This window comes from Scardinius erythrophthalmus, assembly GCF_964197995.2.
Source record: "Scardinius erythrophthalmus genome assembly, chromosome: 10".
NCBI classification, from domain to species: Eukaryota; Metazoa; Chordata; class Actinopteri; order Cypriniformes; family Leuciscidae; genus Scardinius; species Scardinius erythrophthalmus.
This window is the reverse complement of record NC_138230.1, coordinates 2,175,228-2,197,178: the sequence shown is the minus strand read 5'-3', so window position 1 is coordinate 2,197,178 and position 21,951 is coordinate 2,175,228. Positions and strand designations below refer to the sequence as shown.

At 36.7% G+C, this 21,951-nt stretch overlaps 1 protein-coding gene across 1 annotated transcript; it reads left to right on the top strand.

Annotated features, from left to right (window-relative positions):
* Positions 1–6,754: 6,754 nt before the first annotated feature.
* LOC308697133 (protein NLRC3-like) lies at positions 6,755–20,131 on the top strand. The gene is made up of 9 exons (XM_081376252.1): positions 6,755–6,802; positions 6,884–8,680; positions 8,854–9,027; positions 10,043–10,216; positions 16,173–16,346; positions 16,668–16,841; positions 17,163–17,336; positions 17,949–18,122; positions 18,820–20,131. Exons 1-9 carry the CDS (start codon positions 6,786–6,788, stop codon positions 18,824–18,826), a joined length of 2,865 nt encoding a protein of 954 aa, XP_081232378.1. The 5' UTR covers positions 6,755–6,785; the 3' UTR covers positions 18,827–20,131.
* The last annotated feature ends 1,820 nt before the right edge of the window (positions 20,132–21,951 follow it).

Genomic DNA, 21,951 nt, shown 5'->3' with positions numbered 1-21,951 from the left:
TTTCACAGGTATTTCCTGCATTATTATGGTCATATAACTTCATTGTAAAAATAAAAACGTTAAAAAAGGGTCAAATGGTCAAAAAACATAAAATTAAAGTAAAATATTCTAATTTAAATAAAGTAAAATACTTTAAAATAAATGTCTGCTTTAGTTTGGCTCATGACCCTTGAGTTTTAAACTTTAATTTACTCTGGCTGCTTTAACTGTGTATTTGATACACATTTGTTATAGCAATAAATGCAGTAGAAAATATCAGATGATTTTGGTCATTTAATAATGATGTTATAATCATTATATGGTGATCTGATTCACTGATTTGTCAGTCAAGCATGAATATATTAGGTTAGATTACGTAAGCTTTATACAAAGTCTATAATGCCATAACTTATCACATGACCCTTGAAATATTATGGCATCAGTATTATAACTTTTTTTTTTTTGGCTAATTTTTATTGTAGTATAGAAACATCAAGAATCAACATATGAATCTCAACAATGGTGACAACCAACAAAGCCATTTTGTGACTTTATAGTTGTTCAGAGTTGATCAGATTTTTTTTTCATTGTCACCATTGTTGCGATTCATATGCTGATTCTTGATGTCTGAGTGAGTCTATATGATCCTGTCAAAACATTTTCTGTATAATGACTTCATAAAATCTGAGTATCACAGCACTGCAGAATCTTCTATAGCAGTTTTATAATGCAAAATTAACAACTAATATTTATCAACTTAATGAGGTATTACACTTCAGATGGTATCAGTGAAGCAGGACACTACATGATGACTATTATCACTAAAAAGTGACCAACATCATCTGATCTGAGTTTCTTTTGGATTCCTACCAAAACTAATATGCATCAAAGACACAAAGTTAAAGCAACCAGAGAAAAACTTAAGTTAAACCTCTAAACCTCTGTTAATTCTCAATAAGAATGTTAGTATGAAATAAATAAAGTCTGGATTGTAATAAGTGAAGATGCTGAGATCCTGAGAGATCTGTTAGTGTTTAATGTTCTGTTGGGGTTTAAAGTGTTTCTGTATGGTGTGTTTCGTGTGTCACCATTGTGTGGAAGAGTAGAGCCTGAGCTTCAGTTCAGGATGAGCAGATAAACACTGATGAAATGCTGCATGTTGCTTTATTTAACCCCCTGAGGTCGGCTATCGCGCCGGCGCGATAGGCTCGTTTTTTTCCGTATGAGTGCAAAAAAATAATAAAATAAAAATATAAATTTTTATCTTATATGCTTGTGTTATACATCAATCTATCCTGTTAAGTGTGTACTATTTTTGTGTACACTCACAATAAAAACAAAGTGTTGTGTTTTTCGCCAAATAAAGAAAAATAAACACGAAGCAAGTTCTGCCTTCTCTCTCTCCGTGTAGACCAGTCTGAAACGCGTCCGAAAATGAATCATAACTCAGCGAATACTTCTCACACAGGCACGTGAGATATGTCCTTATGAAGCTTGAAATCTCCTCTTTTAAATGAAGTAATTTATATAAAAAACAAATGTTTTCAACTCACGTAATCCGTTTGAAAGCAAGGAGAGGTACCGTTTTTCCTTCTGCTTCATTATCTCTATAATCAGCTGAGGCCGCTCCGCCCCCGGCGCGATTCACATGTAAATAGTTAGGTGATCTAGTATGCATCGCATACGCCCCTCGATCAATGCCATAAAAAGTTTCTTCATCAGACTTACTGATAGTTCATCGCGTTTTGAGTAGGCCTATGACACGCTTCTCCGGTAATAAAGATGCCCTTCAGATGATTCTGGACAGCGAGGAAGAATGCACTTTTTCCTCAGAGGAAGATTGTAACTCAGACGATAAACGGCAGCATATTGAAGAGCGAATTCCGCCGAGAACACAATTTCGGAGTAAGTTTTACTTAAAAGTCTTTTGTCTTTTATTTTTCGTGTTCGCATGTATGAGGAAAAAACAATATTAGGCTACGTGACAGTTCTCCATTATGGACGTGAGCGCTCTAAAAAAAGCACTAAAAGACTTTCAAACTTTCACAGAGACCTCAAAACAGAAAGTACAAATCCTTTCTTTAAAACGAATTTCGTTTTGTATCAATTGTATCTTACTTTTAATAATTTTTTCATTAACAAGTGTGAGCCGATCCAAACAAACCTGTGAAACGCCCACATCAGATGGATAACACACACCGCGAGTTCACTTTCAGACTTATGTAGCCTACTTTACGATGCTGTGAGGAATAATACTATCTTGATAATAATCCTGCAAAAATTTACCTCAGAAGTTCTGGAAGTATCATTTCGAGGAGCAAATGGATCCCGCTGAGGAATTAGGTCAGTTCTGTTTGCTTTGTTCTAATCTGAATGAATGAACGCACAGATGCGTGCTGTTGTGGAGCTACTACAGCTGGCAAAAATACTGTTTTAATATGAATCGCGAATACAAAGAAAGATTACACTGGAAATATTGTTACAATTTTAAATGTTGTTGTAATTGTATAACCTTATACAATATAAAAATTGTATATATATATATATATATATATATATATATATTTATATATATATATATATTATATATATATATTATATATAAATATATATATATATATATATAAATATATATATATATATATATATATATATATATATATATATATATGGATAGATGTAAACAAAATCTTAAAAGGTCATTATAAGCCTTCTCTTTAAATAATTTTATTAAGCTTTATTAGTGACACATTTGGGAAGAGAATATATTCCAAATCTGAAAATACAGTATGAGAACAATTAACTGCACAATTACTAGAAATGTTTACCTTGGATATTGTACAATTTGCAAGCAAAATTTGTGGAAAAAACAACAAACCAGTTATATATTGTCCTTGCATTCTTGTGGCTCAGTCACACACCTGAATGAAAGGCTCATTACGTATGCAGCCTCATTATGCGGGCCCCATTGACTCTGCAGGTGTGAATCACGCCCACCCGCATATTGCCTTTCCAAACAAAAAGTGTTTTACAAGATTTAAATCAATGTATTGTGTTATGTGAATGATTAGGCAGGATGATTTTCACATAATTTTGAAGAAAAAATTCTAGGCAACGAAATCCATTCGTCAAAAGTCTTATTTACATATATTTAGAATGTGTTTTATGGCCTTATTTCAGAAACTTTAGTTTTTTGTTTTTTAAAAAACCATGCATAAACATTATTCTCTCAAAAATACAAACATGTACATGCAAGTTGTTCACATATTATGGTAGCCCTGTTTGTGCTAAATAGAGTGAATTTACACTTTTGCCATTAATATGTTTATAAGCAACTGAAAAAAGCACAAATGTCAGGGCATGTCAGAACATCTCAAGGACCCCAAAAACCCCTCAGACACCAGAGGGTTAACTGATAGTAATTGTGTAGTTGCTGATGCAGTGACGTATAGTCACAGCAAATCATGCATATAGTTAACTGCATGTTTTTTAGTAAAAAAAAATCAGAAAATACATGTGAAATAACTGTGTTTCTGTTTAAAAAGATTAATTGAAGATTTCTGTAACAGAATTTTGCACTTATTTAAATTAGGATATTTTACATTAATTTTACGTTTTTTTGTATGGCAGCCATTGCTGACAGTCATTTGACTGTTTTTTTTTATGGGATTTTTTTTACAGTGAAGGTGTTTGATCGTAATAATTCAGCAAATAGCTGTAAAATAACAGTGTTTTTCTGTAAAACATTTAAGGAAAATTTCTGTAAAAGTTTTTTGCACTTCATTTAAATAAAGATATTTTACTTTAGTTTTACGGTTTTTGTTTGGCAGCTGTAGCTGACAGTCATTGACCGTTTTTTAAAGATTTTATTTTTTACAATGTAAAGCCAACATTAACAGAAATTCTTCTAAATTAGCATAACAAAACATTAATTAATTAATCACTACTAAATCTCACATTTAACATTAATCTTACACACACACACACACACACAAAAAAAACATTATATTACACTTAATTTTAGCATTTACTCTCCCTTTCAAGTGCCATCGGCAAAGCATGCTGGGAAATAGACATCCCAGCCGTTTCAGTTAAACTTAAGTTTGTCTAAATTAAAATAAATAATTTCATAAAACTCAAAACAATGAAACAGTTGTTTTTCAACTGAAATATATCAGTTCTGTGAATTTGAAAGAAAAAGAAAGTGCTAAATACTCAAACAAGTTAATTGAACTGAACTAATTAGTTGAATTTAAGTTTGTCCTACTCAAACCAATTAATGATTTTGAGTGTTAGGGTTTACAGTGTACTGATTATCTGCACACCTGCCACTCATCACCCAGACTATTTATACAGCACTTTTCCACTGCTTCATTGCGAAGTCTTGTTTCACCCTGGTTGACATTTCTGAGCATTTTCCCTGTTTATACTGATTCCTCGTTTACTGATACTGGACTGTTCTACTCGTTTTGACCCTCTGCTTCATGCCATTGTGACCCTGCTTCGTTTGACTGGATTTATGCTTTACTGTTTGCTGCCTGCCCTGATTATCTGCCTGCCCATCGACTATGATTGTGGACTGCCTCAGATATATCCTTTTCTGGTGATTGACCCCTTCCTGATTGTGTTACGTTTACTATTACCAATAAAGATACTGCAAATGGATCTCAACGACACTGCCTCATCATTACACACAGGTTTACTGTGTGTCACGTTTGGCTTTCTGCTGATTGCAAACGCACTCTTGAGGACACAGTGGATTTCCATTAATTTGTTGCTCTGACTCCACACGCTATGCGTGAATACACTGCAGGCTCACTCTCGCTCGCATCCAAGGTAAATCATCAACACTGTCATCCTTTACATGTGTTTTACTTAACTAAATACATCATAATCAGCTAAAATGCGCAAGTAACTTTACTTCCTGAGAAAGTGCGCAGCTTTCATACTCACGCGAACCACAACACGGTTCGAGTGCAACCGAACTCAGACCACCTCCTCCATGTAGTCTTGGGTTCGGTACCCCAATGCGCACCCGGGTCCACATGACAGCATTCACATTAACTTTTTTTCATGTGAACCGTGCCCCATTCCGAACTAAACTACCAGTGTGAAAGCACCCTAAGTTCCTCATTGTTCTGTGTTCACGGCCGGTTATTGTTTGTGTCAAGTGTTTTGTACGTTGGCTTAACATGTTTGCAATAAATACTCTTGTTATTTGAATCTGCTTGATCTACGTTTTCATTTGGGAACCTAGCATTACAATGTGAGGTTTATCTACATGTAATGTAATATAGTCTAAGAATTCTTGTCTCTGTTCTTTTGTCTCTATTCTATTAAAGTCAGTTTAAGGGTGACAGATCAATCTCACCGGAGTCCAGCTGTGTGTCCATGAAGAGTGACGTGTCTATGAGACAGCCAGTGAAATTTGAGGGAAAACACACATCAACTGATCTGAGGTACAACATTTCATAGATAGATAGATAGATACATACATATATAGATACATAGATCTCTATGTGAGGTTTATATACATCAGGGATGTGCAACTTCGGTCCTGAAGGGCCACTGTCCTACAGAGTTTAGCTCCAACCCTGAAAAAATCACCTGCCTGTAATTTTCTAGTAATCCTGAGGACCTTGATTAGCTTGTTCAGGTGTGTTTGATTAGGGTTGAAGCTAAACTCTGTAGGACAGTGGCCCTCCAGTATCGAAGTTGCCCATCCCTGATCTACATGTACTGTAATATAGTCTAAGAATTCTTGTCTCTGTTCTTTTGTTTCAATTCTATTAAAGTCAGTTTAAGGGTGACAGATTAATCTCACCGGAGTCCAGCTGTGTGTCCATGAAGAGTGACGTGTCTATGAGACAGCCAGTGAAATTTGAGGGAAAACACTCATCAACTGATCTAAGGTACAACATTTAATATATAGATATATAGATAGATAGATAGATAGATAGATAGATAGATAGATAGATAGATAGATAGATAGATAGATAGATAGATACATATATAGATACATAGATCTCTATGAGAGGTTTATTTACATGTAAAATCAACGATAGGGTAATTCTGTGTCAAATCAACTAAATTTCAGAAGTTTCTGGATAATTTTTTTATTTTGTTTTTTGTTTTGTTTTTCTGAAGAATGATAAACAGTTATGAGCATAAAAAAACTGTATTATATGCCATTAACAATTATTTACTGATGAATCCACTAATTTGTTGAGGGGAGTCTAAATGAGTTTTCAATTATTGTATTTAAATGAATGAATAAAGGTAAATTTTTACCATTACCATATATTTACCATATTTTAATAACATTATTATTTCTTCAGACATTCCTCTTCAAATACAAATATTAGATCTATCCAAAGTGACCCACATTTGGTTTTTGATCACTGAGAAATTAAATTTAGTTAAATTCAACAATCTGCACATGGAGCCACATTGAGATGGCTTTAAAAAATATTATTAAAAAAGATATCAAAAGAAAAGTCTGTTAGGAACCAAAATCTAAAAGGATATTGAGATATCTTTCATACGTTTTGAGTTACAGGCATACAAACTATGAGAAAAATAAACATAAAAGGTGCTTCAGAGTCCCATTGAATTTCTTTCCCCAGAAAATAAATCAAAAGTAACATGTTTGTCCAGGGTCCTCTGGTTGAGATGATACAGAATGACTCTATATGAATTCTTGTCTCTGTTTTCTCGACTCTGTTGTATTGTCTCGATTCTGTCCATGTTTGTCCATAATTAGTGATCAGTCTACAGACACTCGAGAAACATTTACAGGAAGCCACATGTCATCTACTCTGAGGTACAACATTTCTGTTGTAAAGATATTTTACTATCACTTTTACTTATTTCATTTATGTTGTAATCTAATTTTTTCTTCTAGTCGTGATTCTCAACTGGTCCAAAGCACATTTAAATCAAATCTGCTGAAGAAGTTTCAGTGTCTGTATGAAGGAACAGCAAAGCGGGGAAACCCAACACTCCTGAATGAGATCTACACAGAGCTCTACATCACAGAGAGTAAAGGTGGAGAGATCAATAATGAGCATGAGGTGAGACAGATTGAGACACAATCCAGGAGAGCAGCAACAGAGGACACACCGATCAAATGCAATGACATCTTTAGACCTTTACTTGGACAAGACAAACCCATCAGAACTGTGCTGACAAAAGGAGTCGCTGGCATTGGAAAAACAGTCTTTGTGCAGAAGTTCATTGTGGACTGGGCTGAAGGGAAAGAGAATCAGGATGTCCAGCTAATTTTTCCACTTCCTTTCAGAGAGCTCAACTTAATGAAGGACAAAACACTCAGTCTTTCAGAACTTCTTCATGTCTTTTTCCCTGAAACAAAAGAAATTGAAATATCCCGTGGTGAATATAAAGTGTTGTTCATCTTTGATGGTCTGAATGAGTGCCGTCTGTCTCTGAACTTTAAGAGCGAAGTGAAACTGTGTGATATATCTGAATCAGCCTCAGTGGACGAGCTGCTGATGAACCTCATTAAGGGGAATCTGCTTCCCTCTGCTCTCATCTGGATCACCTCCAGACCAGCAGCAGCGGATCTCATCCCCTCTGAGTGTGTCCATCGAGTGACAGAGGTACGAGGCTTCAATGAGCCACAGAAGGAGGAATACTTCAGGAAGAGAATCAGTGATCAGAGTCTGGCCAATACAATCATCACACACCTGAAGTCCTCAAGGAGCCTCCACATCATGTGCCACATCCCAGTGTTCTGCTGGATCTCAGCCACTGTTCTAGAGAAGATGTTGAGTGAAGCAGAGAGAGGAGAGATTCCCAAGACTCTCACTCAGATGTACACACACTTCCTGATCATTCAGACCAACATCAGACATGAGAAGGACTATGAGAAGAAAGTGAAAGATAAAGACATGATTCTCAAACTGGGGAAACTGGCTTATCGGCAGCTTGTGAAAGGCAACCTGATCTTCTATGAGGAAGACCTGAGAGAGTGTGGCATTGATGTGACAGAAGCATCAGTGTACTCAGGATTGTGCACTCAGATCTTCAGAGAGGAGTTGGGCTTGTATCAGGGGAAAGTCTTCTGCTTTGTTCATCTGAGCATCCAGGAACATCTAGCAGCTCTATATGCGCACATTTACTTTACAAACGAGAACAGAAATGAGTTTGGGCAAATCACCAAACAAAGACTGTTTTATAAATTTGTAAGCTTTTTAAAATATCATTCAATATCTGAGCTGCATCAGAGAGCTGTGGATGAGGTTTTACAGAGTAAGAATGGACATCTGGACTTTTTCCTGCGTTTCCTTCTGGGTCTCTCATTGGAGTCCAATCAGACTCTCTTACGAGAACTACTGACACAGACTGGAAGCTGCTCCTACAACAAAGAGGAAACAGTTCAGTACATCAAACAGAAGATCAGGGAGAATCGCTCTCCAGAGAGATCCATCAATCTGTTCCACTGTCTGAATGAACTGGGTGATGATTCACTGATGCAGGAGATCCAAGATTATTTGAAATCTGGAAAAATAGGAGAAACCAAACTCTCCTCTTCACAGTGGTCAGCTCTGGTTTATGTGTTGCTGACATCAGAGCAGAAGATGGATGATTTTGAGCTAAAACATTTTATTGGAGCACAAAATACAGCAGATGAAGTTCTTCAGAAGCTGCTGCTTGTGGTTAAAGAATCCAGATCAGTTCAGTAAGTCACACTGACAACTATCATTACACTGATAAAACATGATCACATTTTTGAGTTTTGCATTTGCTTTCATAGCTAAGCAATACTGTAAAAGGAGAAATTCATATATATCTTATAATTTATATCAGTGTTTCCTGAACTGAGAGACTGAAGAGTATCATTGTTCTCTATAGGTTGAGTGATTGTGGTGTTACAGATGAAGGTTGTGCTGCTCTGACTTCAGCTCTGAGATCAAACCCCTCACACCTGAGAAAACTGGATCTGTCATTGAATAAAGTAGGAGACTCAGGAGTCAAGCAGCTTTCTGATCTACTGCAGGATCCTCACTGTAAACTGGAAATACTGTGGTAAGATTTTATAAAAGTCTCAACGTTGTCTGTTTTTCTCTTGTGGTGAATAATGAATGATATACAAAAATAATATATACAAAAAAAGTAACAGAAAAGGATGTTTCATATTCAGTGGATTCTTAACAAAACCAGAGGTAATTTTACTTTTGATAGTTTTTGATAGTTATAAACATGATTGGATTATGTGAAGAGGTGACAACTGCTTTCATATACAAATCTGTTAAGGAGAAAGGAGAAAATCATATATATATGTAGCAGGTAGGGTGGTTGAGACGGGAAGTGTAGCTTGAAGGCCTGCCCACTGGCACTGATTATTTGGATCAGGTGGCATAAGTGACACGTCCCTTTAAATGTGTTGTGAGACATGGACAGGAGAACATTAGTGTGGTGTGAGTTGAAGAGTGAGCCTCTTGGAGTATCAGCTGTGCAAACGGGAGGACCTTGGCCTGGTGTCTGTGCGTATGGTGACCAGGAAATGGTACACGCAGTTACGAGTTTACAGAAACTACAGAAACTTTGCTTGCATAATAGCGAGTAGTGATTCTACACTGGTTTTCAGCAACAAGCAACGCTGGCAAGAGTGTGCACAGCTATTAGTCATCCACACCATTAAACTTCATTGGTACGGTGCATATAGCTCTAATTTATCTAGACTGGTTTCAAAAACGAGGATTGCTTTCGTCTGTCCAATTAGCAACTGAATTTCCTGGGTTTAATCATTCTGTTTTATTTTTCATTTCTTTGGATGTTTGTGTGTGCCTTGGAAATCTGCCACCACCGTTCTGTGTGGACCTGGACCTAGGTGGGCCTAGGGTGGAGGCCTACTAGTGGTAGCCTGCTAATTAATTTTTTTTTTTTTTTTGCTGTTTGTTTGGCAATCATTATACCCCCATATTATACCCCCGTAACCTCAGACTGGACCTGTTAATGGTGCTGTGGATTAAGTCTCTGTTTCTGATTGTGAAGTTCCTGCTTATCTGAGCTGTAAATCCTGAAAAATTGTTCTCTACAGGTTGAGGGATTGTGGTGTTACAGATGAAGGTTGTGCTGCTCTGACTTCAGCTCTGAGATCAAACCCCTCACACCTGAGACAACTGTGTCTGTCATGGAATAAAGTAGAATATTCAGGAGTCAAGCAGCTTTCTGATCTACTGCAGGGTCCTCACTGTAAACTGGAGTTACTGTGGTAAGATTTTATAAATGTTTCAACATCCTCCATTTTTCATATGGTCAATAATGAACAAAATAAACTAAACAAGACTAAAATTGTCTTGATAGATAATTTTGTTGTTTAATAATCATGCGATTCTTTCCAAAGTTTTTATTTACTAATACTTGTATGTGATGGATAAACTGTGGCTAGTTGTGCATTCAGGGCGAAACAAGACTCCTCTGTTTCAGTCCTGATCACCCTGTCATGTTTATTTTGTCATTAGAACAGTTTTAGGGCCCTATCTTGCACCCAGCGCAATTGACTTTGTACACCGACGCATGTATCATTCCTATTTTGCACCCGCGCAAAGCGCGCTTTTCCCTCCACAGAAGCACGTCGCTAAACTAGGGAATGAACTTGCGCTCCCTGGGCGGTTCAGAGCAAAAAAGGAGGCGTGTCCCGGCGCAAACGTTCCTTCATGCTATTTTGCAGGTTTAGAAAACAATTGCGCCACTAACCAGGAAAAAATAGTTTAAAGTCAGTGGCGCGTTGCGCATGTTATTCATATGCTATTTTAAGGGCGCATGCTTGGCCATAATCAATGTAGCGTGTGCACAACGCGCATACACTTTGATTCTCTCATCTACACAGAAGCAGCAGTTCTCATTTTAGCAAATCATACATTATTACGATAGATAGATAGATAGATAGATAGATAGATAGATAGATAGATAGATAGATAGATAGATAGATAGATAGATAGATAGATAGATAGAAAATTTATTATAAAAGCATACATATAGCTTACACATTTACCCAGATTATCATACGCCTTTTTAACCCTCAGAGGTCGGAGATCACGCCGGCGTGATCTGCTCGCTTTTTTCCATATGAGTTGAATTGAGACCCAAAATACTCTTTTGACTTTGATTTTACAAAACAAGTTTCATACATCAATCGATTCTGTTAAATGTGTATTATTTTTGTGTATACTCACAATGTTGTGCTTTTCGACAAATAAAGAAAAATAAGCACAAAGCGAGTTCTGCCTTTTCTCTGTCCGTGTAGTCCATTCTGAAACGCGTCCGAAAATGAACCATAACTCAGTGAATACTTCTCACACATACATGTGATATATGTCTTTATGAAGCTTGAAATCTCTTCTTTAAAATGAAGTAATTTATATAAAAAACAAATATTCTCATCTTGTGAAATCTGTATTAAAAGAGAGCGATTCCAGTCGACCTAATTAGAACTAATTCAAATGTAATGTGACTCCGCCCACGGAGAGCGCATGCTATTCAAACGCAAATGGCTGAGGTAATCTGCGCAAATCAGCTAGAGAAAACCAAAACACAAGTTTATTCAGAACATTATTTGCATGGTCTCGCAGCGCTGTGAGGAATAATGAGGAATACGATCGAGGAATACGAGCTGAGGAATACTAGTAAGTTTTTCCTTCTCGGGTTTCTGTTTATGAATGAATGAACGGCATAGATGCGCGCTGTTTACCACAGCTGGCAAAAAACAATATTACGTGACAGTTCTCCATTATGGACGCGAGCTCTAAAAAAAAAAACACTAAAAGACTTTCAAACTTTCACAGAGACCTCAAAACAGAAAGTACAAATCCTTTCTTTAAAACGAATTTAGTTTTGTATCAATTGTATCTTAATTTTAATAATTTTTTCATTAACAAATTTCCTGGATTTAAAGTAAATAAGCCTATAATCAACGAATGATGATGTTTTAGCAAACTGTATTGCTATACTGAGATGAGTAAAAATCGACTGAAATATGTTGAAATAAAATGTAGGCTATTTGTATAAGCAACGTAAACTGCAAATTAACATTTATATGCCCTAATATTTCATGAAAACAACTTTACAGTCAGGCGAAATATGAAAGACAACATTTTGTTTAGTAGATTTGGGTACAGTTTTTACTGTAGAATATACTGCCTCGTCAAATAAGCTTTTGTTTAGCAATTTCTATATATAAAATAGCCTAATATTTTTGTCAAAAATAAAGTCATCAACTAAGATGTTAGCTGTTCCAATGTTGGCTATATTCAAAGTAATGAATACATAGATAAAATGTAGGCCTATAATCTTTTTCTTTTTTTTTTTACAAATAAAGAGTACACTTGAAATATTGTTGAAATTGTAATTATTGTTGTAATTGTAACCTTTTTAATAAAATAGCAAAACATATTTACAAGATAGATGTAAGCAAAATCTTAAATGGTCAATATAAGTCTTCTTCTAAATATCTTTTGTCCTTGCATTGTGGCTCAGCCAGTTTCACACCTGTGTGAATGGCTCATTATGCAGAGTGGGTGGTAATTCAGGTGTAAACCACTCCTCGTTCACGCCCCCTCGCATATTGGCTTTCCAAGCAAAACCTGTTTTACATCAATTTAAATCAATGTATGGTTTTATTTGAACGATAAAGCAAGACTATTTTCACATAATTTTGAAGAAAAAACTATAGGCGACGACATCCATTGGTCAAAAGTCTTATTGACACATATTTACTATGTGTTTTGTGACCTTATTTCAGAAATTTTAGTTTTTAGTTTTTTCAATATCCACGCATAAACATTATTCTCTCAAAAATGAAAACATGTACATACACGTGGCTCACATATTATGGTAGCCCTGTTTGTGCTTTATAGAGTGAATTTACACCTTTGCCATTAATATGTTTATAAGCAACTGAAAAAAGCACAAATGTCAGGGCATGTCAGAACATCTCAAGGGCCCAGAAAACCGCTCAGACTCCAGAGGGTTAACCGAAGTTAATTTGGGTGGGTTTCTCCATCCCCAACGTCCCTGACGAGAGCGTTGCTCTCCTCGGCTGTAAACCGTTCCTGGCGCGCACCTGGCAAATCCGCCGTTATAATAGGACTCCGCTTTAGAACAAGCGAGCCTGCTCTTAAAGGGAATGTGAGATGACACTCTGATTGGTTTATTTCACGTTACGCCCAAACCACACCTATGAATAATGAAGCTACTTCAGACCAACCCATTTTAGATTTGCGCCTGGCGCAAGTGTCATTTATCCCGCCGGGAAAATAGCAACAGTGCCAAGACCCGCCCACAAAGTTACTTGCGCTTTGCGCTTTGACACTTGCGTTTCAGATCGTTAAAATAGGGCCCTTAATGTATATTATCCTGCTTAATATACACCTACTTGCCACATAAGTAAATAACTGGACACAAAATATTGATTTGAGTATAAATATCTTATCATGAAACTCAAGGCTTCTGCAAAGTAAAATTGTTTCTAGCAAGCAGATTTGAACCAAGATGAACAAACAAGCTTAAACAAGATGATCATTTAAAGGGATACTTCACCTCTGGGAAGATGAATGTGTATTTAAAATAGGTCATTTAAATAGAAGAAATGTGAAGAAATTTTTGAATTTGGAGCTTTCTAGACTGAGATAAGCCAGAAAATGTATTTTTGGCTTATGTGGATGAAAGACAACAACTCCCAGAATGCACTTGCTTCGCTGCCTTAGGAGGCCACACCTACCGGTAAGAGTGCGCATTTGAAAACAACAAAGCTAGCCTACGTGATGAGTTTGCGAGGGATTTAGAGATCGTCCAAAATGTCTGGGATTCGGCTTTTGCGTTCTACAGTCGCCATTCATCATGTTTACTGTGGCGAGCAGGACGAGGCTGACGGCCGCGGGAGAACAGCGCGAGGCCGGTGGCGTGATCACTGAGACGCGCCGGGTCTCGCATCTCTCACGGAGGAGCGGGAATTTTTCTTAGCAATGGTAAAACGCACATCAACTGATCACTTGTTTAGCGTTCATGTAAACACTACATTCAAATTCACCAATCGGAATGAATTCAGTTAGATTGAAAGGTGTGCATGTAAACAATGAATGGCGACCGCAGAAAGCAAAAGCTGAATCCCGGACATTTTGAACGATCTCGCCCGCCGGACAAGTCCGGGAAAAGGAGGATGGTTACTTTGTAACACTCACACTGTACAATACCAAGAGATATGTTTAGCAAACAACCTGCTTGTATTTACAACTTCACAGAATATAAACAACCCATACCATAATACCATATACAACACCAATATATACAACCAGTTGTAACTGTGTGAGTGTGTGTGTGTGCGTGCGTGCGAAAAGTCATATAGTCCAGCGTGTATATACAATGTTAGGATCAGCCTCACCGGTGAGAATGTCAAGTCCGTGAGCGTGATCAATGAACGTGATGACTGTCTTCTGTCCTCCGATCGAGTAATCCTGGCCGCGAGCCAACTAAAATACTCCACGGAGGAACGGCGACCCGGCGCTTCCAGGACAGACCCTCACAGAATAATCCACATGCACTCCGACAGGTTAGGGGATGAGAAGACGCTTCTCCCGATGACCGGCATCCCGGTTCCTTTTATGGCCAAACTCCTAGTCATTTCCTGTTTACCTGACAGGACCACACGTGATGAAATGTCACGCGCAGATCAATGTCACGTGTGAATAATAATGAGGTTCCCAACACACAAAAGAAGAGGCATACAGCGTACAGAGAAAAGCCGACAAGGTAATACATAAAGTGCCACAACATATTTAGTTATGTGGTACTAACCTTATTTATAACCTTCCTTTATGTGGCCACGCTACAACTTACTCAGCTTTCTCCTTCTATTCAGCTTTCTCCACAGAACAAGAGCCTGCTAGCTTAGCTTCCAAAGAAAGACGGCTGACACTGTGTACATTCTGAGTGAGATCCCACCCTGTATGGGCGGGCTGAAAACATGCGGAACAACGCCTTCTACTGCCTGTAGTCTTTAGCCTCTGGCCAGAAAATCCTCCGATGACGCAAAATGGCAATTTTTGCGTCATCGGGGGATTTTTTCCAGACAAAAAATACATAAATCTCTTGTCTCAGGGGTATATGAGGGTGGAAAGCATGGTAATTCGAAAATACTACAGGTTTTCTACTAATACAAAGCTTAATGCTAAATCCTGAAGTAACCCTTTAAGGGATAATATACAGTCATAACACTTATTATATGGCTTTTCACTAAATTAATAATTTTGTGGACATTAAATATTTTTTAAGTTGAAACTGTTTCTCACATGTGTATTATAATCCATTACAGCAGTAGTGTCCAATCCTGATCCTGGAGGTCGACGTCCTGCAGAGTTTAGATCCAACCAGCTCCAACACATTCAACTGGACATTTCTAGTCAGTCTGAAGAGCTTGATTAGTTTGTTCAGGTTTGTTTAATTAGAGTTGGAGCTCAACTCTACAGGACAGTGACCCTCCAGGAACAGGTTTGGACACCCCTACATTACAGAGTTCAAAACAAACCTTCTGGCAACAATATTACAGTACTATCAATACTGTAATCCCCTGATTTCTTTTTTAATAAACTGATAACTGAGATTAAAAGGAAAAAAGCAAGAGAAAACCACATTATAACAAACCTTTTTTTTATCTTATGGATTTAATTTTGAGTTTATGTACCAAAATAAACTAAATAAATATCAATAGTAGTATTGTATAAAATTGTGGTTTACAAAGAGCCCATTTGTCCTTGTTCATGTGGTAGCATGTTTTTCCAGTACAATTATTAACTGTACTATAAATTGCAAGTTAAATATGTTTTATCTTTAATCCTATTATATTTATAGTTTATCTGTATAAAATCTTTGTTTATTTATTTATTTGTTTGTTTATTTGTTTGTTTAGGTTTCTTTCTCCAAACTACCTTTTCATATAATAATACAGTGTCGAGCAGGTCGATTATAAACGCCTCTGAGGTTTCATACACAGTCAGTTGACGGTCATGATGCGGTGCTAGGAGAAAATATAAATAAAAAAGATCATGCTTAAATTAGACTGGACCTGTTAATGGTGTCGTGGATTAAGTCTCTCTTTCTGATTGTGAAGTTCCTGCTGATCTGAGCTGTAGATCCTGAACTGAGAGACTGAAGAGTGTCATTATTCTCTACAGGTTGAGGGATTGTGGTGTTTCAGATGAAGGTTGTGCTGCTCTGACTTCAGCTCTGAGATCAAACCCCTCACACCTGAGAGAACTGAGTCTGTCATTGAATAAAGTAGGAGACTCAGGAGTCAAGCAGCTTTCTGATCTACTGCAGGATCCTCACTGTAAACTGGAGATACTGTGGTAAGATGTTATAAAAGTCTCAAAATTGTCTGTTTTTCTCCTGTGGTAAATAATGAATGATATACAAAAATAATATATACAAAAAAAAGTTTACCATCAAGTAACTGAAAATGATGTTTGATCTTCATAAGATTATTTCCAAAGCTTCTGAGGTAATTTTACTTTTAATAGTTTTTACAAGTCAAAAACATGATTGGATGATGTGAAGAGATGACAACTGTTTCATATACAAATCTGTTCAGGAGAAATTCATATATATCATATCATTTATATCAGTGTTTCCTGAACTGAGAGACTGAAGAGTGTCATTGTTCTCTACAGGTTGAGTGGTTGTGGTGTTACAGATGAAGGTTGTGCTGCTCTGACTTCAGCTCTGAGATCAAACCTCTCACACCTGAGAGAACTGGATCTGTCATGGAATAAAGTAGGAGACTCAGGAGTCAAGCAGCTTTCTGATCTACTGCAGGATCCTCACTGTAAACTGGAGATACTGTGGTAAGATGTTATAAAAGTCTCAACATTGTCTGTTTTTCTCCTGTGGTAAATAATGAATGATATACAAAAATAATATATACAAAAAAAAGTTTACCATCAAGTAACTGAAAATATTGTTTGATCTTCATAAGATTATTTCCAAAGCTTCTGAGGTAATTTTACTTTTAATAGTTTTTACAAGTCAAAAACATGATTGGATGATGTGAAGAGATGACAACTGTTTCATATACAAATCTGTTCAGGAGAAATTCATATATATCATATCATTTATATCAGTGTTTCCTGAACTGAGAGACTGAAGAGTGTCATTGTTCTCTACAGGTTGAGGGATTGTGGTGTTACAGATGAAGGTTGTGCTGCTCTGACTTCAGCTCTGAGATCAAACCCCTCACACTTGAGAGAACTGGATCTGACTGGAAATAAAGTTGGAGATTCTGGAGTCAATCAGCTTTCTGATCTACTGCAGGATCCTCTCTGTAAACTGGAGATACTGTGGTAAGTTTGTATAAAATGTTTCATATGGTAAATAATGATTGTCATACAAAAAAAAGATCCACTGTGAAATTAATTATGGGACTGTTGCTTTTATTTTCATTAGATTCTTTCCAATGTGTCTGACATCATTTTACAATATTAATGACTAACCCTAGATGTGACAACCATGTTCATATACAGATATGTTGATGATTTTTGGGTACTTGCATAAAAAATGAATATTCCATTACACTTTATTTTAAAGTGTAATTATATATTTAAGCACTGAGTAATATTAAGCAACTATATGTACTTACTATATGGTTAGGGTAGGATTAGGATTTGGTTGAGGGTTAGTTACATGTAATTATGCATAATCTACTGTTATTACCATGGTAGATACATGTAACATATGTAACAAGGACACCATTAAATAAACTGTTATTGAATATTCTTGAAATTTTTTTCAAATGGAAACTAACCCGCGCAAGCAGTTTGTAGAAGCGGGTCTGAACCTTAGACTGGACCTGTTAATGGTGCTGTGTGATCATTATCATCTAATTGTGAAGTTCCTGCTTATCTGAGCTGTAGATCCTGATCTGAGAGACTGAAGAGTGTCATTGTTCTCTACAGGTTGAGTGATTGTGGTGTTACAGATGAAGGTTGTGCTGCTCTGAGATCAGCTCTGAGATCAAACCCCTCACACCTGAGAGAACTGGATCTGACTCAAAATAATCTAAGAGACTCAGATGTGAAGCTGCTCTCTGATCTGAAGGAGGATCCACATTATAAACTGGAGACGCTTGAGTGAGTAGTGATGATTAAAACTGTTCATATTTTAATTGAAAGTTAATTTTGTTTCTTCTTAGTTTACTTTACTTGTGATGGTGAATTACACACTATAAACATGTTTAATATAATACAATACAATTTTATTTATATAGCACGTTTGAAAACAACTGGTGTTGACCAAAGTGCTTTACAAAAGCCAAGAAAACAAACAATGAGATAGAAAACACATAAAACAGTAAAGCGAAAAAATATAAATAAAAGAGTAAGAGAAATAAGTTTAATAAGAGTTTGATTCATTATAATAGTTTATAGCAACAATTAAATATCTTCAAGTTTCTTTTAATTTCAAACAATTCAATATTTTGCTTTTGTCATTGTCTTTTTATCCATAAATGATGTATTTTGAAAGAATGTCAATTGCAATAGAAGATAATGGTAATTATTTATCTCTATTTTCTTTATAATAAATAAAACTGAGCCAATGACATAGAAAGAGGACAGTTATACAGGATTATAGACAAGGGTCAATGGTCATCATTCATGGTGATTTAGGTGCCAAATCTTAATCTGAATGTTTAAAAACAGCTTTAACAATTGTGTATCACAGTATTATATTATAATCTCTCACTTAATCATCTAAGTAGTTTCTTTTAGTTGTTCTAAAGTGGATAATAATGTCACACACATTTGACTGTCTGTGTTTTACTTACAGGTTTTAGATGTTAGTCTGACCTTCTCTGGATCATCTGATGGTGAATAAAGAGCAACTACAGACCAGAGTATGTGAGCGGAGTGGAGTGGGAGCAGAGCGAGGAGTGGAGCGGTGTGATTTTGAATGGCGTGCGAAGTGCATTTTTTAAAAGTCGGGGCGTCGTGGTTTTCACTCGCTCCAAGAGCGCTCCACTACCGCTCCATCACGAGTACAATTCATGCAAACGGCCCATTATAGAACTGTATTTTTAGGAAGAATTCACACATTAAACACATTTATCTAGCAATATACAGATGGTTCACTCAAATCAGAAAAAAATGTGAAGGTTACGATGACCCCGATGGACATGAGTGGCATGAGTTCTCAAGCCTACTGAATATGATCGGGTGAAAGCACATTTTAAACAGGTCTGTATACTGTCTGTATTTGATTTCTGCTCATTCAAAATCAAATACAGACAGTACTGTAAGATTACATTTGTCTGAATGCAATGCATTAGTGAGAGAGCGATTACGTGTGTGAATAAGTGTTACCTGTTTAAAATGTGCTTTCACCCGATCATATTCAGTAGGCTTGAGAACTCATGCCACTCATGTCCTTCGGGGTCATCGTAACCTTCACATTTTTTTCTGATTTGAGTGATCCATCTGTATCATGCTAGATAAATGTGTTCAGACAAAATGTGCTCTGCAAAAAGCAGCAATGATATTTGACTAGCATGTCATTGGAAAAGTTTGCACACTCTCCAATGAACCACATTGAAACTATTCTCCTAGTATTGTTTTTGTTTTTTGTTTTTTTCACTTAATATGCTTCTATATTATGAGCAGAACTTTTGTGAGATTTCAAAGCATACTTATAAATACTTTCCAATCTGACCTCTGACCTGTAATGCAGAATCATAATCATACACTGTTAGTCCATTGGCCAGAGGAGAACTGAGAGACTGAGTCTGGTTTCTGCCAAGGTTTTCTTCTCCATCCTGTCACTGATGGAGTTTGAGTTCCTGCCACTGTCGCCTCTGGCTTGCTTAGTTGAGGACACTTAATATTCAACAATATTATTGATCTGCCTGCATTGACACCATTATATGAGAACTGAACTGAGCTGGACGATGACATTACTTTTTTACAACAGAAATGATTAAACACTGAACTTAACAATGACTATGACAATATTTTCTTCTAGATCTGCTGTACAACTGAAACAAACTTTGTTGCATTATTTTCCTGTTATCACTGTAAAGCTGCTTTGAAACAATCTGTGTTGTAAAAAGCGCTGTATAATTAAAGGTGACGACTTTTGTTTCTTCAGAAATGACATTTACACTGGCTCTACTACAGACATCTCCATATAAAATATTTATTTAATGACTTAATTTGAGTAATTCAGCCCTCCAAACACATTCAAATGCCTTTGATTTTAGTAACATTCACAATAAAATCTTCTATTGCATTATATTTATTTTTATTTAAAATGAATGATGCACTGCCACTTTTAACCCTTTAGGCGCCAAGGTTTTTTTTGAAAAAATGCTGGATTTTGACATCAAAATGTCAAAAGCTTGTGCCTTGAAAGGGCTTAAATATAGAGATCTACTGTAAATTAGAAAAATGTTGGGGATGACTGAACGTTTATGTGGGGTGTAAATATACTAATCTAATTTGCATACTATGACGTCATCAGGGGGGCGGCCCTATTGAATTTCATAATGTTCAGGAAATAGTAGATATTGAACTGATTTTTGAACTTATTTGCATGTTTTATTGTATTATTCCAAATGATGAGAAAAGAGGAAACCAACAATAACAGGAGAAAGTACAAAATTATTACTATACTATAGTAAAACGCATGTGAACAGTAGCCTACGTTTTGATCAGTTCATCAGTAATATTCAGGAAATAGTAGATATTGAATTGATGGTGAAATTTATTTACATAAGAGGAAACCAACAATAAAATAGGAGAAAGTACTAAATTATTACTATATTACAATACTTTAGTAGTAAAACACATGTGAACAGTAGCCTACTTTTTGATCAGTTCATCAGTAATATTCAGGAAAAAATATATATGGAGTGTTTTTTTTTTGGTCTTTTTATCCTTATTCCAAATGATCAGGAAAAGAGTACACAAAGACCACGTCCACCCCTGAGACCCCTATCGAGCAAAATTATCTGTTTGTGCTTCGTGAATACTCGCACCTTGCACGGAGGCACTATTACGCGGCAAAGATGTACCGGGAGAAGCGCGCGCGGCTCCATTGCACGGCAAAGATGTACCGGGAGATGCGCGCGCGGCTCCATTGCACGGCAAAGATGTAGCCTAACGGGAGATGCGCCGACGGGAAAGATGTACTGGGAGAAGCGCGGGCGGTACCATTGTGTGGCAAAGATGTACCGGGAGAAGCGTGGGCGGCGCGGCAAAGATGTACTAGGAGAAGCGCGATCATTAGACGGCCGATCGTCATTTCCAAAAGGCAAATATTCCTCTTCAGAGTCAGAATCGGTGAATAACATTTGAACACATCCTCACTGTACAAGTTTTTATTAGTCATTTGACGATTTTCTCTCACAAATCTCACAATTTACTCAGACGCTTTGAACTGAACTGCTTCCGCATCAATGACACGATCGCTCACTTGCTCTGCTGTTTCCTCCAACACTTTGAATAGGAACATGACGTTATTTTGGTCTTGAATCGAAGTATTACATGTCTGCCATCTAGTGGTAGGGAATACAAATGAGATATTACACCATATTAGGATCTACAGCCTGTTTTATTAAGTATGACGTCTTGTCGCAATTTTGCGACTTTGGCGCTTAGAGGGTTAAATGTAAAATGAAAATCTTTTTTTTTATTCATAATCTATGGACACCTTTGTCAGGTTTGGCATAGATGAAGCAAACAGAAGGTAAGTTAAATGCTTTAATTTGCAGAATGGATCGGTACAGCGTAACAGGTGAGTAAACAGTAAGTTGAATAACAGATGATAGCTTAACTGAAGTGTAACCAAGTCTCTCTCTCTCTCTTTCTTTTGCAGATGATGATGATGATGGAGCTCCTGATCAGACGGAATGAAGACTGGCAGAGAAGATCGGGATCGAAGGTAAGTATACAGGAAAGTATAGCA

What these genes read in the sequence shown, in the direction of transcription:
- LOC308697133 (XM_081376252.1), top strand. An exon ending in TGTAAACTGGAAATACTGTG is followed by an intron (nt 9,028 to 10,042) that starts GTAAGATTTTAT and finishes TGTTCTCTACAG; the next exon opens with GTTGAGGGATTGTGGTGTTA. An exon ending in TGTAAACTGGAGATACTGTG is followed by an intron (nt 16,347 to 16,667) that starts GTAAGATGTTAT and finishes TGTTCTCTACAG; the next exon opens with GTTGAGTGGTTGTGGTGTTA.